This window comes from Ictalurus furcatus, chromosome 1 (assembly GCF_023375685.1).
Source record: "Ictalurus furcatus strain D&B chromosome 1, Billie_1.0, whole genome shotgun sequence".
Lineage (NCBI taxonomy): Eukaryota > Metazoa > Chordata > Actinopteri > Siluriformes > Ictaluridae > Ictalurus > Ictalurus furcatus.
This window is the reverse complement of record NC_071255.1, coordinates 16540529-16559464: the sequence shown is the minus strand read 5'-3', so window position 1 is coordinate 16559464 and position 18936 is coordinate 16540529. Positions and strand designations below refer to the sequence as shown.

Genomic DNA, 18936 nt, shown 5'->3' with positions numbered 1-18936 from the left:
TTGGAAGGGTTTCAAGAAAAAAAGCTTTAACTCTCATCCAAAAACAAACTCAAGCATCTTCAGTTTGCCAGACACTACTGGAACTTCAAATGGGATTGGGTTCTATGGTCAGATGAAACCAAAAGGAAGCTTTTTGACAATAAACACCAGAAGTGGTTTTGAACACACAGAGAGGTAGCCATATGGAAAAAGTACCTCATGTCCATGGTTAAATATGGTGGTGGCTCTTTAATGTTTTGGAGCTGTTTTTCTGTCAGAGGACCTGGACATTTGTTAGGATACAGGGCATCATGGACTCTAAAACATACATCAAAATCAACACAATAGTGTAGAGCTGCAACAACTAATCGATAAAATCGATAATAATCGATTATGAAAATCGTTGTCAACGAATGTAATTATTGATTAGTTGGTCTTCACGTGGCATGGGGTGTGTTTACTCACTACATTACTTCTGTTTCGAAAACATGCTCCGGAGAGTAAATACTAAAGTTGTGTCCCAAATGACGTCCTATATACACTTACACTACACATTGTTCACGCTACCGTCTAGTGCAGTGTTTCCGCATACCCCTAGTGGTCAGTGGTGTAATTGCAGGGGGTCCGTAGGAAAGTTTTAAAAATGTTTAAATAATATTAGATATTTTTGTTAAATGTATCAAAATATATTCAAATGAGATGTCTTAAAATTAATCAGTTTAGTTATTCGTGTGCATTCGCAAATATCACGTTAGGTGAACTAACGATCGTTCATTGATGGATTTATTTTAAATTTATTTCCAAATGAAATGATAATTTGCAAAAACCTATGAGTGGTAGACAAGTTCAAGTGTCGCACTGATGGATAAAATAAACAAAAGATAATTCAGAGAGTCAATTTAAATGTCACACCAACAATAAAATGTAATTGAACCTGGTATTTGTATTTGAATGACAGGTTCTACCAATCAACCAGGGATTGCTAGGACTGTAGAATTCTGTGCTTTTTATGCATCCATATATGTAAGTAAGTATTTATATATTACTTTTTATAGATGCAAAAAAAACCCCACTGAATTCAACTACAGTCCTAAATTATTAATATATATTCTAGTGTGTGTGTGTGTGTGTGTGTGTGTGTGTATTGGGTTCTTTCAGTCTTATATAATTGGAAAAAAGTTTTAGTCTTAAGTTTATATTTGTAACACTCAGTTTGTGGATTTTATTTTAAATAAATGAAAGAAAAAAAAGGTAATGGAAGTTTGCCCCGTCCGATTAATCAACCGATTGAAAAAATAATCGGCCAACTAATCGATTATGAAAATAATCGTTAGTTGCAGCCCTACAATAGTGGTTTACTGACCACAAAATCGAGGTTCTGCCAGGGTCATCCCAGTCCCCTGACTTGAAACCCATCGAAAGCCTGTGGGGTGAACTGAAGAGGAGAGTCCACCAGCATGGACATCGAAATTTGAAGGATCTGGAGAGATTCTGTATGGAGGAATGGTCTCAGATCCCTTGCCATATATTTTTCAACTTTACAGAGTATTATTGGAGAAGACTCAGAGCTGTTACCTTGGCAAAGGAAGGTAGCACAAAGTATTTCATTCACATGTACATTCATGGCATTTGGCAGACGCCCTTATCCAGAGCTACTTACATTTATCTCATTTATACATCTGAGCAGTTGAGGGTTAAGGGCCAGCAGTGACAGCTTAGTGGTGCTGGGATTTGAACTCACCACCTTCTGATCAGTAGTCCAACTCTTTAACCATTAACCTACCACTGACTAAAATGGTGCCACTAATTGTTGCACACCTATACATTTTATATATATATATATATATATATAAAATTTATTTGGTTGTTTGTTTGTTTGTAAACCTGTGTTTTGTTTGGAATTGTTTGATATCCATAAGAGCTCATATTTACCAAGGGTGCCAATATTAGTGGAGGGCACTGTATGTTTTGACCACAGACAGTGATGGAATTCTCTGACTGCAGGAGGAAGGCAGGCTCTAGATGAACAAATGGGCAGCATGTTGGCATTGCTGCTGCAGTTACTATTACTGCTGTGACCTGTGGTGTTGACCGCTGATACTTTTACCTATGGTCATGATTGCTACTTATCTAACCTGAATTATTTTTTCTTCTTGCAATTTAAAAACATCTAAGGTATTTATGTTTTTTCTGGACTTTTTTTCACACTTTGTGCAAGTATTTGCACAAAACTTATGTCTGTCTTACATTGTGTTTGTTTGTTTCAATTGAAAATTGCTCAATAAAAATGTTATTTGATATTAAACACCACCAGTCATGTGTTGAATGGCAGTAGACAGTTGTTTAGACAGTTCTCAAGATGATGTGAGCCAAAATGGCTTTTAGATGGAAGCATTTTCTGCTTGTTATTGTAACTTTTGACCAGTAAATGGCACTGTCATGAAATTTGTTGCATAGCCTCAGGTTTGGCGGTTTCGCCATCAGATTTGTTGGCACATTACAACAAACCATTTGGAATATTCAAAATTATTTAGATAACTTTTGCCCAGGGTGGTCTGAAGATGATGTATGCCAAAATCGGAGTTGATGGGACATAATATGGGCATTCACTTCAGTATAATCCAGGGAATTATAGAAAACAGTACTGTGAATTTAGCACAAATTCTTCAAATGATATGAGGAAAAAAATTAAAGTTGTTAATTCAATTCAATTCAATTTTATTTGTATAGCGCTTTTTACAATGGACATTGTCTCAAAGCAGCATTACAGAAACATATAAACACGGTATACAAATTTTAAATGTACGTATTTATCCTAATTTAGCAAGCCGGTGGCGACGGTGGAAAGGATAAACTCCCTAAGATGTTAAGAGGAAGAAACCTTGAGTGGAACCAGACTCAGAAGGGAACCCATCCTCATCTGGATAACAACGGATAGTGTAAAATTTGTTACAGTTCTTAACCCCAAGGTGGCACAGTCACGAAACTTCTCTGGTACATTCAAGGTGTGGTCCCAAAGATACTTTTGTGAAGTTTTGTGATGATAAATGGATGCATTGCTGAGATACACCCTCGCATCCTGTTCTTTGCATTTGCCAGTGTGTTACAGGAGTTTTGATAATTTTTGTTCAGACAGGTCTCAAGATGATGTGAGCCACATCTGGTGAAGATTGGACAAAATTCAGAGGAGGAGTAGCAAATATGGCAGTTAGATGTAAGCATTTTTAGCATGTTATTGTACATTTTGACCTGTAGGTGGCACTGACATGAAATTTGTTGCATTGCCACAGATTATCCTCCTGAAGCTTTATGACCAAGATTTATGTCAGTGTGCAACGGTGTTGCTGAGATACAGCCTCAATTCCCATTTGGTGACTTTGCTGTCAGATTTGTTAGCCCATTATGGGCAAACCATTTGGAGTATATAAAATGCTTTTGATAACTTTTGTGAAGCTTATTCTGAAGATGATATATGCCAAATTTGGTGATGATTGGACAAAATGTGTAGGTTTAAAAAGTTTTTAAACATTATTGACAAAATCCAAGAAGGCAGAATATCTAATTAGGCAGTAATTGATGTCATATGGTGCGTTGAACTCTTCACAACCTAGGTAATTCAGGGATACCTTTTTTACATGGTCCAAAAGTTATGACCATAACCTTCCAAATTAGGCCCAAATTTGACCCGATGGTGGTGCTAGAGTGTTTGCAGCACTTGGTCCAAATTTGGTCAGAATATTCCTTAGCCCTTCCCCAGTCAGTGTGCCAAATTTCACAACTTTTTACCAGACAGTTCAATGGGCTGCCTAGACACCCTAGCCAGAAGAAGAAGCAGAAGAATAAGAAAAGGTATAACAATAAGAAAATAACAATAACAATCTTTGGTGCTTGGCCCAAAAGTGGAATGAAACAGGAAAAAGGTATTGAACATGCTAACTGAAATTTATTTAATACCTAGTGGAGAAGCCATTGTTTGTAATGACAGCTTCAAGATGCTTCCTGTATGAAGAAATTAATCGGCCGCAGTATTCAGGTGTGATTTTGGCCCATTCTTCTACACATACTGTCTTTAAATCTTGTTCAATTGGATTCAAGTCAGGTGATTGACTGGGCCATTCTAATGCCTTGATTTTTGTTCTCTGAAACCAATTGAGAGTTTAATTTGCTGTATGCTTTGGATCGTTGTCCTGCTGGAAGGTGCACCCACGTCTCATCCTCATCATTCTGGTGGATGGCTGCAGATTCTTCTCAAGAATCTTATGGTAAAGGGCGCCATTCATCATTCCTTCAATTATATGAAGTCTGCCAGTACCATGCGATGAAAAACAGCCCCACACAATGATGCTTCCACCTCCAAACTTCAGTGTTGGTAGAGTGTTTTTAGGGTCATGTGCAGTGCCATTTCTTCTCCAAACATGGTGTGTAGTATGACAGCCAAAAAGTTAAATTTTGCTCTCGTCTGACCAGACTACACGTACCCAATATTTCATAGGCTTGTCCAAATGAGTTGTAGCAAACTTTAAACGAGCTTCGACATGCCTTTTCTTTAGTAATGGAGTCTTGCTGGTGAGCGTGAGCAGTGGAGTGCATTGCCTATTGTTTTCTCTGTGGTGATGGCACCTGCTGCCTCCAAGTGTTTCTGGAGCTCTTTCCGAGTGGTCCTTGGCTCTTGGGCTACTCTTCTGACTATTCTTCTGACTCCCTGGTCAGAAAACGTGTGAGGAGCTCCTGTGCATGGCCGGTTGATGATGGAGTGATGTTGCTTCCACTTGCGGATAATGGCTCCAATGGTACTTACTGGAGGATTCAGAAGTTTTGAAATACGTCTATGACCGATTCCATCAATATGCTTTGCTACAATAAAGTTGCGAAGTTCTTGGGAGAGCTCTTTGCTTTTACCCATCATGAGATGTTTCTTGTGTGACACCTTGGTAACAAAAAACCTTTTTATAGACCATCAATTTACTAACCCAGCTGATATTAATTTGCACAGATAGGGGTTATAATTACTTACGGATTTCAGCTGGTTCCTTGCCTTACAGAACTGCTTTTTCTTAGTGTGTTCAATACTTTTTTCCTGTGTCATTTCACTTTATTACACATAACTTTATTTATGGACTTTAATGTTGTGAATTCGTTATATTTGCGGATTTGTTGAGTTAATATGGATGGCTGGTGAAAATTCCATGTGAATAGCCTCATTGGAAATATATTTACTGATAAAAATACTTATTTCCCCCACTGTATAAAGAATTGTGCTAACATATTCATTACTTTCTTTGTAAAACAACATTTTATTTACTTTTTTTATGGATGTCTTGGAGCAAAATATTTCTGGAAATTCTACACAAAAATGGTGTCTACTTTGAAGATGTTAAAATGCTAAATTATTTTTATTTACTTTGGATTATTTATCACAGCATAATTACCATAGTTCCATTTGTGTTATTCCATAATTATATTTATTATTATTCTAAAATGTCGGGGGAAAATAATGAGTGTGTCTAAACTTTTGACTGGTAGCGTGTATATATTGTTAGTATTTTGTCTTCTGGGAGATATGTAACTACCTTATTTAGCATCTGAAGGGCAGTACTAAATGAAAAAAAAAGATCTTTAAACAAAATAATAACAATTTACACTGATCATCCTGTTCAAAAGTTTACATCCCCCTGGCTCTTAATGTATTGTGTTACCTTCTTGAGCATCAGTGAATGATATGCAGACTCAAATATGCAGAAGATGCTGGAAAAGCAAAGAATGTGCTGGACCTGGAGGATTTTTCTGAAGAACATTGGGCTGTTTAACTGCTCAGGACAAACAAGATACTCATGAATAACTATAACAAAACAAAAAACAGTTGTCTTATTTTGTTAACAGTATTGACATTTAGCTGATTCTGCAAGGGGTATGCAAACTTTTGGGTACAACTGTATACACTTGTCTTTCCACTGTGGCTGAAAACAGACCATAAGTCATACCTTATACATGACCAACTATTACTTTACATCTTAATTACTGTACCATTATTATTTGCCAGTTTATTATTGTTTCCAAGTTTTTCCCAAGTGGCTATGTTTCTGGGCTTGGTCCTGATAAAAACATGTAATTTCTGAGGCCCAAGATACAATTGGCCAAAGATATGCAAGAAGGCCATATCTTTATAGACATTTACATATATTAATTCTAGGTATATTAATCAAACAAATAAGAATCACATAATTAATTAGCCATATGAATAAAACGATAGAAATTGGCACCAAATATCAATCTGTACTCTTGCTAAATGGGAAAACACTCAGGCATTCTGTCATCTTCTATTACTCAGTCCTGCACCTGTTATTTGCTGGAGGAGCCTATAATACTCAACAAGTGCAGTCCTACTGAATTCTGCAGAGTGTGGAAATGGTGCCAGTTGCTGGAACAATAAACAGTTCTCTGTCACATGCATAAACTATTGTTCTTTAATCTGTGGAATTCTAATTGGGGATAAGTGATCAGCTGGGGTTAGTTCTCACACAGGCAAGGTAGGAATAACACCACTGTGTAAAAGAGGGCAAGCGAGTCAGCATGACCCATTCCTGGTATGCATACTGAGGTTAAATGTCAGGCTAAATACAAAGGCCAGTGACCTTTCAGATAGAATATGTAATAAAGTCTATGAATGCTTGAAGGTTATTGTGTATTTTGTTCAGTACCAGACTGCCTGAAACAATGCTTCTGACCTTTTCAACAAAGGTATATTTACAAGGAGTACTGTTCACCCTGTCTGTCTACAGTATGGTTTCTATGCTGAGTGTTATGAGAAAGGCATATCTGACCTTGTCCTATGACTTTAACTGCAACCTATTGAAGCTGTCCAGACCTGATTAGATTTATCTGTTGATAAATTGGAGAACAATGACCACACATGTGCTAAGAAGAAGTGGAATCAGTTTGGCAATAACATAGTTTTGAGTTGTTTGTTAGTGTTGATTACATTAGTTTAAAAAAAAAAGACATATTTAGGTGGGTGAGGTTTGTTGTTATGTATATAATTCAAAATGTCTGATGTACTGTACATGCCTTAAACCCTAAGACACATACAAACAATAACATTTCCATAGCTATTGTGGATGTTGAAAATGTGGTACATTTTGAGTGAATGAATGAAAATGTAGGAAAAGAGAAAGCAAGAAAGTGAATCATTTCTTAAGCACTACCCAATTTTGTGCACCTGTCTAAATCTAACAGAGGGATCAACACTTTCATTTTTGTAATCAGGGTTCTCCACTCCAAAGATAGGCTGCATGCTGTTAGAATAGGACAGCCCATTCCACTGTTCTTGCTGCCAGCCCCTCATTACAAGTAGAAGACCCTTTGTGGAAATACTAAACTAGAAACCAGATTGAATTGGCATCTACAGTCATGTGCCTGCGGCTTAGTGATACTAAAAAGAAAAATTGACTGTCCTGGAGAACAGTAAGTGACTTGTAGAGGTTTGAATCAGTTTTTAAGTTGTAAACAAGTGATTTGTTTAAGGGATGTATGTTTTCATATATGTTTTTGGCAGGCACCAAATTTAACTTTACTCAGATTGTTTGTTATTCATGTAATTACAAAAACAATTATCTTATTTATGTTTATTTAATAAGAAATTTAGTCTACTCAGTAAATTTGTTTATGTTAATATTAACTCTAACAGACAGCACATGATATTGATCGTTATGGTTTCAGGCTTATTTTATATCACAAAAAGCTGAACTGTAAGATTATAAATTGCAAACTTGGACCTTGTTTTTCAGAATGATCTAGATCTGCAGTTAAAATGGCGTTGGAGAATATTGGCTGTATGTTACTGTTTATTAACAGAAAAGGACTGTATTCATTGGTATTGTACAACTAACTGAAAATGACTACGTTTACATGGACAGCAGTAATCTAATTATTGACCTTACTCTGATTAAGATAATGATGTGATTAAGGTGTTTACATGAGCCGCTTTTAGAATACTCCTGTCATGTTCCTGTTTTACATGTTGTAGAACATAATTAGATTAACAGCCCGCGTCATTACGTCACCACACCACGCCGTCCGACGTCCCTCCAGAATTTCACGTATCAACATATAGTTCGTCTTTGTTATGGTACCTTATACAGTTTTGGGTGTTTTTATAAAAAAAATTTTACGAACGCTTTAAGTGCAGTTAATTATTTGTCATGCTATATGTGCTAATAGACAACTGCTTGAAGCCGTGGGCTGCATCTCAACTGTGTATTTACCGTCTATATAGTAGCCGAGATACATGTATTTTCCCCACTACAGACCTATAGTAGGCAAGTATGCGGTTTGGGACGCAGCCGAACTCTCTTGTTCGCCGTAAAATGTTGAGCACTACCGTGTGTGATCGTATCCTGTCGCAAAATGTAGTGAAAACTCTCAAACGACGTTCATAATGTGATTAAGGTGTTTACATGTCTGTAATATACATCCATAATGCGACTAAAACAGGAGTACTCCACCTGTCTTAATTCAATTAGAGCTTAATTTGAGTATGACCTTAATTAGATTAAGGTAAGTAAAAGTGGCTGTTTATATGGTAGTTTCTTAATCAAAGTTTGGTCTTAATCGGGTTAAGAGTAGATTATTGTTGTCCATGTAAACGCAGCTAATGAGGAAGCTTTTAAAAAATAACACATTAGAGTAAGAGTACATAATTGCCAACTAGAATATTTGGGAAAAGCTCTGTCTTGAACATTGTGTGTTGCTTAGTAGCAAATAGCCTTCATTTAAAATATTTTTGAAACTTTAAAAATCACTTGCTCTAGTATGTTTGTCAAGTGTTTGTCCAGGTTTATAAGGTACACATTAAAATGCTAATGATAATAATAATAGTAATAATAATAATAATAATAATAATAATAATAATAATATGACTACACTAAAATCTTACCATACTTCAGTTACAATTAGGCTTAGAGCAAGCATGTGACATTTTTTATAAGTATCTTAAAAACATATGTATCACTTTCTTTCTATTGGTAACATGATTAAACACCAAATAGATCAAACTGAGTAGGGAGTAAAAGTAAACTTTTGTTTGCTGGTATTTTCATACAGTGATTGTACCTTCACAGTATATCACATTGCACTCATAGCAATATTAAACAATGTTATTATAATGTTATTCATTTGATGTTGATCTGCTTTGTAAATCACTCCTAACTGATACTATTTCTGTGGTTCCAACAGGCAGGAGGCAAGATGTTTGTGGAGTTTTGTCAGCAGAAGTGGGTCTCGGCACTCCTGCTACTCTACTGTTTGCACTTATCAGCATCCGATTTCCTATGGCCATGTCCTCAAAAGTGTATTTGTAGGCAGGACACACTAGAGGTCAACTGCTCTTCAAAGCACTTAACAGTTGTTCCAGAAGGATTGCACATCAGTGCCAAGCGGCTGAACCTTTCTGGCAACCGCTTGAAGACACTGAGTCGGCGACAGTTCTATGGATTATCCCAACTAGAGGAGCTGGACCTTAGTGAGAACATTATATCTATGATTGAAGTGGAAGCATTTCAGGGTCTGAAAAACCTACGAATTCTAAAAATTAAAAACAACCGGCTTAAGATCATCCCAGTTGGTGTCTTCTCCGGTTTGCCGAACATTCTCAGCCTGGACATTAGCAAGAATGAGATACTTGTGTTTCTAGACTACACATTTCAGGAGATGGTGAACCTACGGGAAATTAATGCAGGGGAAAATGACCTGGTGTTTATCTCACAGAAGGCCTTTGTTGGTCTGCAGAACTTACAGGAGCTGAACGTGGACCGCAGTAACCTTACGTCTATCCCAAGTGAAGCATTTTCACAGCTCCAAAGCCTGACCAAATTGCGCCTACGGAGACTTAACATTAATGTATTGCCCAATAATGCCTTTCGTCGGCTGCCCCAGCTGCATACACTGCAGATACTTCAGTGGCCCTCACTAGAGACTTTAAACAGCAACAGCCTTATGAGTCTAAACCTCAGCACCTTGGTTATCAGTAACTGCAATCTGAGTGCCATACCATATGCCTCATTGCGCCATTTAACACACTTGATCTACCTAGATCTGTCCTATAACCCTATTACATCTATAGAAGGCAATATGCTAGGGGAATTGCTCAGACTTCAGGAATTCCACTTGGTAGGTGGAAAACTGCTCCGCATTGAGCCAGGTGCCTTTAGGTGTCTGGTTCACTTTCGGCTGCTCAATGTATCCGCAAACCGACTTACAACCCTAGAAGAGAGTGCCTTCCATGCAGTCGGGAACCTACAGACCTTGCGACTAGACAGGAACCCACTAACTTGTGACTGTCGGTTACTGTGGGTGGTGCGACGCCGTTTGAGGATAAACTTTGATGGTCGCCAGCCTACATGTTCTGCACCTGAACGTGGTCGCAAGCGGGAGTTTCGTGACTTTTCTGAGGCAGAGCTCACAAAAGTGTTCATCTGCAGTCAGGCATGTATCCTGGAACGTAAGCTGCAAGAAGCAAAGGTGGAGGAGGGAACAAATGTGCAGTTTGATTGCAAAGCAGATGGGTATCCCCCACCCTCTATAACTTGGTTATCACCCCAGCAGACTCCAGTGAGCTCTATGGGGAGAATACGAGTACATGCAAATGGAACTCTGGAAGTGCGTTATGCCCAAGTGCAGGACACTGGAACTTACCTATGTATTGCAGCTAATGCTGCAGGGAATGATAGTATCACTGCCAATCTTCATGTGAGGAACTCCCCTCGAAAGTATACAATTCCCAGTTTCTTTGATGAGAGTTGGTTTGAAAGCTCATTTCCTCCTTCCACCAACTCTTCAGCACAAGTGTCAAGCCCTTACCCCTTTGATGCAAAGACCCTTGTCATTGCTACTACTATGGGGTTCCTTTCTTTCCTAAGCTCTGTGGTCATCTGTTTTGTGTTCATGTTCCTCTGGAGCCAAAGTAAGGGCCAGATTAAGCACACAGCCACCATTGACTTTGTGCCACGTACATCTATGGGAGGAGGTGGAGATGGTGCAGACACAGGGAGGTTTACAATGAAGCTTATATGAAGTCCTCTAAGGACAGAGTTTGAGGGTAGCTAATGTATGATAAAATAACCAGAATTGTGGATTCTGTGAACTGTACTGAAATACTGGGGGATAGTTTGGTTATATCGCATAAGTTTATACTGGACAATTGCCTTCAATTCAGTATTGCCAATAGCTGACATTCTGTGGGGTCGGTACAACTTGCAAAAATTTATTGCTGAAACATTAAAGAACTTAATTATCTTGAAAAAATATAGAAAGTAAAAGTTGTGTTACCATTTAAAAATTATATCAATTAATTTGAGAAATTTACTCCAAAACAAGCATCTAGAGATAATATGTGTATTTTGATCAGGTAATATGTCAGTTTTAAAAAGTGTAGTGTTGTATACAAATTATTTACTGGCTCATATTTGCATTCTGTTTTTTAATTATTATTAAATTAAATTAGATCAGAATAAACTTCAGTTAAATGGTCAGCTGTGGTATTTTCCTGGGCTGAAAAAGTAGTAGTTATCTAGTAGTACTTATTAATTCTGTAAAAGCATGCATTTTTGAGCTTGGTAATTTTTTTGTTAAAAATATTTAGATGTGTCTTGCCAATGTATAAATATCATAATAAAAAGAGTATGATGTGATCAGGTGACATAAGATGCTTTGCAATAAAATGTATGTAATGTACATACTGCATACTTCTGCTACACGTTCAACTGATTTGCAAAATACAGATTTTTTTTCATTAAAACTATTTAGGGTCTATGCAGATCTGTCTATTGGGTATTGATCATTGTTTTGCATGAAATTTTTGTTGACAAGCTTTTTTAATATAAAATTCTGATTTTTTAATGTTTGATTTTATTTTTTATTTTAGTTTAAAGTATTGCATTTTAGTCATCTAACTATGGTCCTGCACCTGTAAATATCTAAATGGAAATATTTTCTTTCACGTCTTAATTCTAATACTAAGGGAACAACAGTACTGTCATGTGAAAGAAATCTGATATGATTTTATATATAAAAAAATATTGTTATGCTTCTGTATATGAATAACCTCCACCAAGATAACCCAAGGACAGAATTTCTATCCTGATGGGATTTGTCTCTTAAATGATGACAGTGCACGGTACAAGGGCTCACTGAATATCCTTTGGCCTTTGCAATCAACATTTATCAACCCAGTTGAACATAAACAGTGGATATAAAAAGTCTATACACCCCTTTTAAGTTGCAGGTTATATGATGTTAAAAAATTAAACCAAGATAAATCATGTTAACACTTTTTCCACCTTTAGTGTGATTTATCAACCAACAAAATTCAAGTGAAAAACAAATAGAAAATTATAATAACCTGGTTGCACAAATCCTTAATTTGTACTTTTTAAAAGCACCTTTTGCTTGTAATACAGCACTCTGTAGCACATCTTGATTTGGCATGTTTATTCCACTCTTAGTTGCAACAATGCTCCAGATCTATCACGTTGCAAGGAGATCTCCTGTGCATAGTCCTCGTCAAGGCATTCCACATATTTTCAGTAGGATTTAGTTCTGGGATCTGCCTGGGCTATTCCAAAACATCTTCTTCGTCTGAAGTAGGGATGTCACGATACCAAAAATCTAGTAGTTGGTACCGATACCACCAAAAGTACACAATACTCGATACCAAAGTCGATACCATGGTGTGGTATAAAAATAAAATTTTTAAAATAAAATAAAAAAAAACTCTCCTGGAGGACATCCTCCTTTGGCTGATACTGGCAAAGAGAGCGAGAGGGGGAGGAAGAGGGGGAGAGAGAGAGCGAGAGGGGGAGAGAGAGGGAGAGGGTATTTTAGTTATCAAACACTGTCTGACAATGAGTCTCTGGAGGTGCACTCCTAAACGTGCATGCGCACACACACACACACACACACACACACACACACACACACACACACACACACACACCCCTTATACTCTGAATGCAAGCATTAGTTTAAATTCACTGATATGGTGGCAGGCCAAAAAGTTTTATTAAAAGCATGAACATGTGAATAATTATTAGTGACATTAGGCTACATTTAGCTGACAGGACATGGGCTGAATGGTGATGCATGGTGGCCCATTCGGAGGTAGTTTATAACATCGCAATGCGTTCGCGTCATTAACAAATAACTGTCTATCGCAAACATTACATGTAGTATAACGTTAGCTGGTTTCATGGCCACAGTGCCAGCTGCCTCAAACAAATATAATATAGGACTGTCTTTCAGGTGCTTCACCAAATTCCAGGTGTTTCCTCACTTTGTTTGAAATGAACGATAGCAGTGGTTGCACACCGGAAACCGATACTAGCTTTCCTCTCTTTTCCTCTCAACGAGTCGGGGTGGAACTAAACTTGTTAAGCTAAGCTAATCTTCTGTAGTTTTTCCTGTGTGCTTGTAGGCATTCTTCTTCTTCTTCACCACTTGTGGACCTGTTACGAAACGGGACTGGAGGCGGATGCAGGTGCAGGTCAAAGTCTTTATTAATTAGCAGACAATCATAAACGGGAACCGCATCAGACGTTAGACACAAACTATACCAACTATAATACTGTGCGATGTGTGCAGTCACACGGGGGGTTTAAATAACAAACCTAATTAACCCAAAACATGGTCACCTGGGGCAAATCAGAGACATGATCAAACTTAATTCAGTGTCCAAGCGGGAAGCGAACAAAAACAAAAGAGTCACGTGACCAGTCAGAAGCCGTGCCGGTGTGCCATCTGCTGGCCGTGGCGTAACAGAACCCCCCTCCAAAGGGTGCTCCTCCCGGAGGCTCTGGAACGCAGGGCACCGCCCCCGGCAGCTCTGGAACGCTGGGCGCCGGCTCTGGAACGCAGGGCGCCACCCCCGGCGGCACTGGAACGCTGGGCGCCGGCTCTGGAATTCTGGGGGCCGACCCCGGCGGCACTGGAGGGCTGGGCAGCACCCCCGGCAGCACTGGAGGGCTGGGCGGCGTCCCCAGCGGGACTGGAGGGCTGGGCGGCGTCCCCACCGGGACTGGAGGGCTGGGCGGCCTCCTTGGCCGGGCAGGGCAGCAGGACAGCTTCCTCGGCCGTGCAGGGCAGCGGGACGGCCTCCTCTGTTGGGCTGGACAGCAGGACAGCTTCCTCGGCTGTGCAGGGCAGCATGACGACCTCCTCGGCTGGGCTGGACAGCAGGACGGCTTCCTCGGCTGTGCAGGGCAGCGGGATGGCCTCCTCAGCCGACTCAAGCTGTCCCTCTGAGGTCGCCATGTTGACCTCAGGTGGGAGCTCCACAGCTGAGACCTCCCCGTAGGCCTCAGGCTGGAGCTCTGCTGTCCTCATTGCCCCCCCCCAAAAAAAATTTCTGGGCCAGCCTTCACCTCTGGACTGCGCAGCATGGTGCAATTCCCCTGCAGTGGGAAGCCCCAGATGCTCAGGTCACTTTGCTGGCTGCGTGGCGCTGCGTCGCTCTTCGGCTGCGGGGACGGGGTAAATGGCACGAGGGAGGACGCGGCACGCAGCTCAGCTTTGCACTGAGCAATTTCCTTTTCGAGCTGTTTGCTCATCTCCAGGGATGAACGGTAAAGCGCCCAAATCCTGGCGTCTTCGGCGGCGCTCATGGATACCTGCTGCTTCCGCATTTTGGGCGCAGTATTCTGTTACGAAACGGGACTGGAGGCGGATGCAGGTGCAGGTCAAAGTCTTTATTAATTAGCAGACAACCATAAACGGGAACCGCATCAGACATTAGACACAAACTATACCAACTATAATACTACGCGATGTGCGCAGTCACATGGGGGGTTTAAATAACAAACCTAATTAACCCAAAACATGGTCACCTGGGGCAAATCAGAGACATGATCAAACTTAATTCAGTGTCCAAGCAGGAAGCGAACGAAAACAAAAGAGTCACGTGACCAGTCAGAAACCGTGCCGGTGTGCCATCTGCTGGTCGTGGCGTAACAGGACTGACTAAAACACTTGCGCATATTTGCTGCCCCCATCAGGTCCAGAAGAATTGCAACCCAGTACTTTCGGTACTTTCGTTACAAACGGTACTAACGCTACTGCATAAAAACAAGTACCGTCACGTTTTAAGAATGTTGGTACCGACTTGGTACTGAAGTATCAGTTCTCGTGACATCCCTAGTCTGAAGCTATTCCTTTGTTGATCTTTGTTTGGGCTTTGGATCATGGTTGTGCTGGAAGGTGAAATTTTTTTTCATCTTAAGTAGTCTAACAGAGGCCTGCTGGTTTTGTGCCAAAATAGATTGGTACTTGGAGCTATCCATGATTACCACACTTAATTTTATTCTTATCCTTTTGTCTATTTTAGAGGGACATCCTATTTTTGGTAATGTTACTGTGGTACCTCATTTTCTCCAGTTGTTGATGATGGTCTTCACTGAGTTCCATGGTACATCTAATGATTTGAATTTCTGTTGAACCTCTCTGCTGAGTGATACCTTTAAACAATGAGATCAAAAAGATCATCTTCATTTGGGATTAATCAGAATCACTTCATTAATTATAGGTGTATGATAATTACTTTTTTTTATGAGTTTTTATGGGAGTGGCTAATTCTGAACATAGTCACATACCTTATTACAAAAGGGTGTGCACACTTGTGCAACCAGGTAATCCCCCCCCCCCCTTTAATGGAAAGGGTTTAAACAATGTTTTTCATGCTTGTTCAATGAACCATAACCAATTATATTTGCACATGCACCTGTGGAACAGTCCTTAACCCTTGTGCGTCAATTTAAAAAAGCTACACATAGGTCCTCAGAAGACAAAAATGTCCATGTCCAAAAACTGTCATAAAAATATTACATATTAATATTTTTTCCACTTTCACTGACATTGATTTTTTTTTTTTTTTTAACCAGCATCAATTCTGATTATAATTAACAAACATTCATTCATTTTCAGAATTTTAACACTTTATATTCCAGTTTCTGTACATAATGCAAAAATCTTCAAAGCACAGTAACCTTCTTTGACTCATATACATGGGGTGGGATTTGTGATTTCCAGTACAATATGATTTCTTTCTTTAAAACTGTTTGCACACACATAAAATTTTCAGTACACACATACAAACCAAAACTTTGATATCCATACACACACCCTCACAATTATAGCTGCATCATTTATTCAGCTGGTCTGCAGCGCTCTATAATAGAAAAAAGGAAAAGTATGTATTTTCCCCGTAGGCTAAACCTGAAAAAATACTACACATTTCAGAATAAAAAAAAAATTCAATGTTTTGAAACCTTGTCAACAAAATGAAAGCCTATTAACACAGAATGCATGATTTTATGCTTAAACATCACAGGGATTAAGTATTGCAGTTTGAATTGGTTTCAATGGGGTCATTTTTGTCCTTAAGGTCATGAGTGTAACTATTTTGTGTACCTAGTTTAAAATAAATTTATGAAGGAAAATGAGGGTGAAATATTAAAATTACAATAAAAATACACACCTTTTGCAAAATGTATAATGCTGTTTGCATTAACACAGACAAAATGATAAAAAAAAAAATTTAAAAATGAAAAAGACAAAAATTTCCATAAAGGATGCACAAGGGATGACGCTAACAGTTTACAAGCGGTAGGCAATTAAGGTCACAGTTACAATAATATAAGACCTTTCTACTGACTCTGAAAAACATCAGAAGAAAGATGGCTCGGGTTCCTGCTCACCTGCGTGAACATGCCGTAGGCCTGATGCAGGGAGGCAAGAGGACTGCAGATATGGCCAGAACAATAAACTGCAATGTCTGTAATGTAAGATGCCTAAGACAGTTCTACAAGGAGACAGGAAGTACAGCTATCGTCCTTGCAGTGGAAAATTACATGTAACCGTGTGTCAACTTGCAAATGCCTTGGTGGAAGAGTGGGGTAACATCTCACAGCAAGAACTGACAAATCTGGTGCAGTCCATGAGGATGAGAGGCACTGTAGTACTTAAAGCAACTGGAGGCCACCACATACTGACTGTTACTTTTGATATTGACCCCCACCCCCCTCCCTCCCTTTGTTCAGGGACTCATTATTCCATTTCTGTTTGTCAAGTGTCTGTGAAACTTGTTCAGTTTATGAATCTTTTTATGTTAAAACAAATATTTTCACGTTAAGAAATTTAATGGAAAAAAAAGTAGTTGAATGTGAGCGGACGTTTCTTTTTTTGCTGAGTATATTTGTTTTTCACTTTAATTATGTTGGTTGCTATATCACATTAAAGGTGGAAAAAGAGTTCATCACAAAAACCTGCCATTTTAACAGGGGTGTGTACTCTTTTTTATATCCACTGTTTGGTTTTGTACTAATGTGCTCACCACCACCATCATCAAAACACCAAGTAAGGAATATCTTTTGGAAGAATGGTGTTCATTCCTCCAGTACAGTTCCAGAGGCTTGTAGAATCTAGTGCACTGATGCTAATCTTGTGGCTAATTTGTATATTTGACTCAATAAATAAATGAATAAACTAATAAAAAAAAAAAAAGACAAGCATGTTTGATTATGTTTTATTTATGTGTTTGTTCTCTATTTCTCTCTGTAATTATGTCATTTTACATTTAGGCACATCAATCAAGACCAGATGTGTGACATTGGTTATGAACAGAATTGAGAATGAATCAACAAAGAATTTCAAATAAATACAGAAAGGAATTTTAAGTAAATATACAAATGGATATATTGAATTTTAATTAAACACAGCAAATATCAATGCCTAAAACCAAACTAAGTAATACATATGTCTTTTTAAATTATTATTATTTATTAGATGTAATTTTTTTTTATGTGTTCCTTGTGTCATCTGTGTATTTATTTATTTTGGCAGATTTACAAGATTTACTGAAAGCAGAAAGCTAATGTATTTTTCTGCAATGATGGCTATATTTAATGCAACTTCTGCTATGAAAGAATTTGCTCATGCAGTTGCCACAAATAGCCCAGAACAACACTGTGTATATGACCAGCTGTTTAAACCCTTCAGGATTACCTCCAGAAGATTTAATCTGTTATATAGGTCTGGCTGTGGACTGTGGACTAGACTATAGATAGATCATCAAGTAAAATAATTTATTAAATAAAAGTATATTTTCCCTATATAAAATCAAACCTGCAAAAAAATAAGCTTAGTCAATTGTTTATTAATATTGAATGTCAGTGTCCAGACCTAAAACATTGCATTCATATATTTTATTACAATTCAAATGATAAATTTATACTATAAATAATGATGTACGCGCGCCTTGCTTCATATCTATGGTACTATCTGCACTTTACTTTTTAGGTAGGAAGATTTGGGTTTAAGGCTTTACAAGGCCTGTGTCAGTAACATTGGTATCCACTGAGTGGCGCAAAAGGCATAGCCTAGATGAAGAATCAGCCGTAATACTGTGAAATTGCGTTTCCAAACATTAGGCACAAATTGAGTGCGAACGATGGTTTATTTCTATATAACCATCGTTCACTAGGAATTTGTCATAACTATGGTGGACATATTACTAATGCCACCATAAATGTACAGCCTTGGAAGCAGTGATTAAAAACTGTCAGCTGTTCTAAGTGTCCAGTAAAACAAAGTTAAGGCAGTGGGTGTTGCAGTGAACATTAAAAAAACATGTTGCATTACACCTGCATTAACCAATGTTCACCTCAATGAATAAATCAGAGCCCACAAAGACCAATATGAAGCAGCACCTTAATTAACATGGTTGTGATTGTTAACTTAAAATAAAAAATTTCAGAACTGAGACTGTAAGAGCCATAAGTTCTTTGTTTCCTTATATAGATGTGGTTCTAATAATTGTGAATAACGTGTAGTATAATATTTTAAATATTTATGAAAACTCCAATAACATTGACTATTGGTGGTGACGTCATATCCTCCAAGGATCGTTAGTTTATG

At 38.4% G+C, this 18936-nt stretch overlaps 1 protein-coding gene across 2 annotated transcripts in view; it reads left to right on the top strand.

Annotated features, from left to right (window-relative positions):
• Window positions 1-11154, top strand: part of lingo4b (leucine rich repeat and Ig domain containing 4b) — a 29039-nt gene extending 17885 nt beyond the window's left edge. Inside the window, exons 1-2 of one of the 2 annotated variants that reach the window (XM_053629575.1) lie at window positions 7006-7440; window positions 9211-11154. In XM_053629575.1, coding sequence (XP_053485550.1) covers window positions 9223-11046 — 1824 coding nt within the window. In that variant the 5' untranslated portion in view covers window positions 7006-7440; window positions 9211-9222 and the 3' untranslated portion in view covers window positions 11047-11154. Of the gene's footprint in view, window positions 1-7005; window positions 7441-9210 lie in introns of those variants that run through there. The other variant, XM_053629567.1, reaches the window with a different exon arrangement.
• Window positions 11155-18936: the final 7782 nt, after the last annotated feature.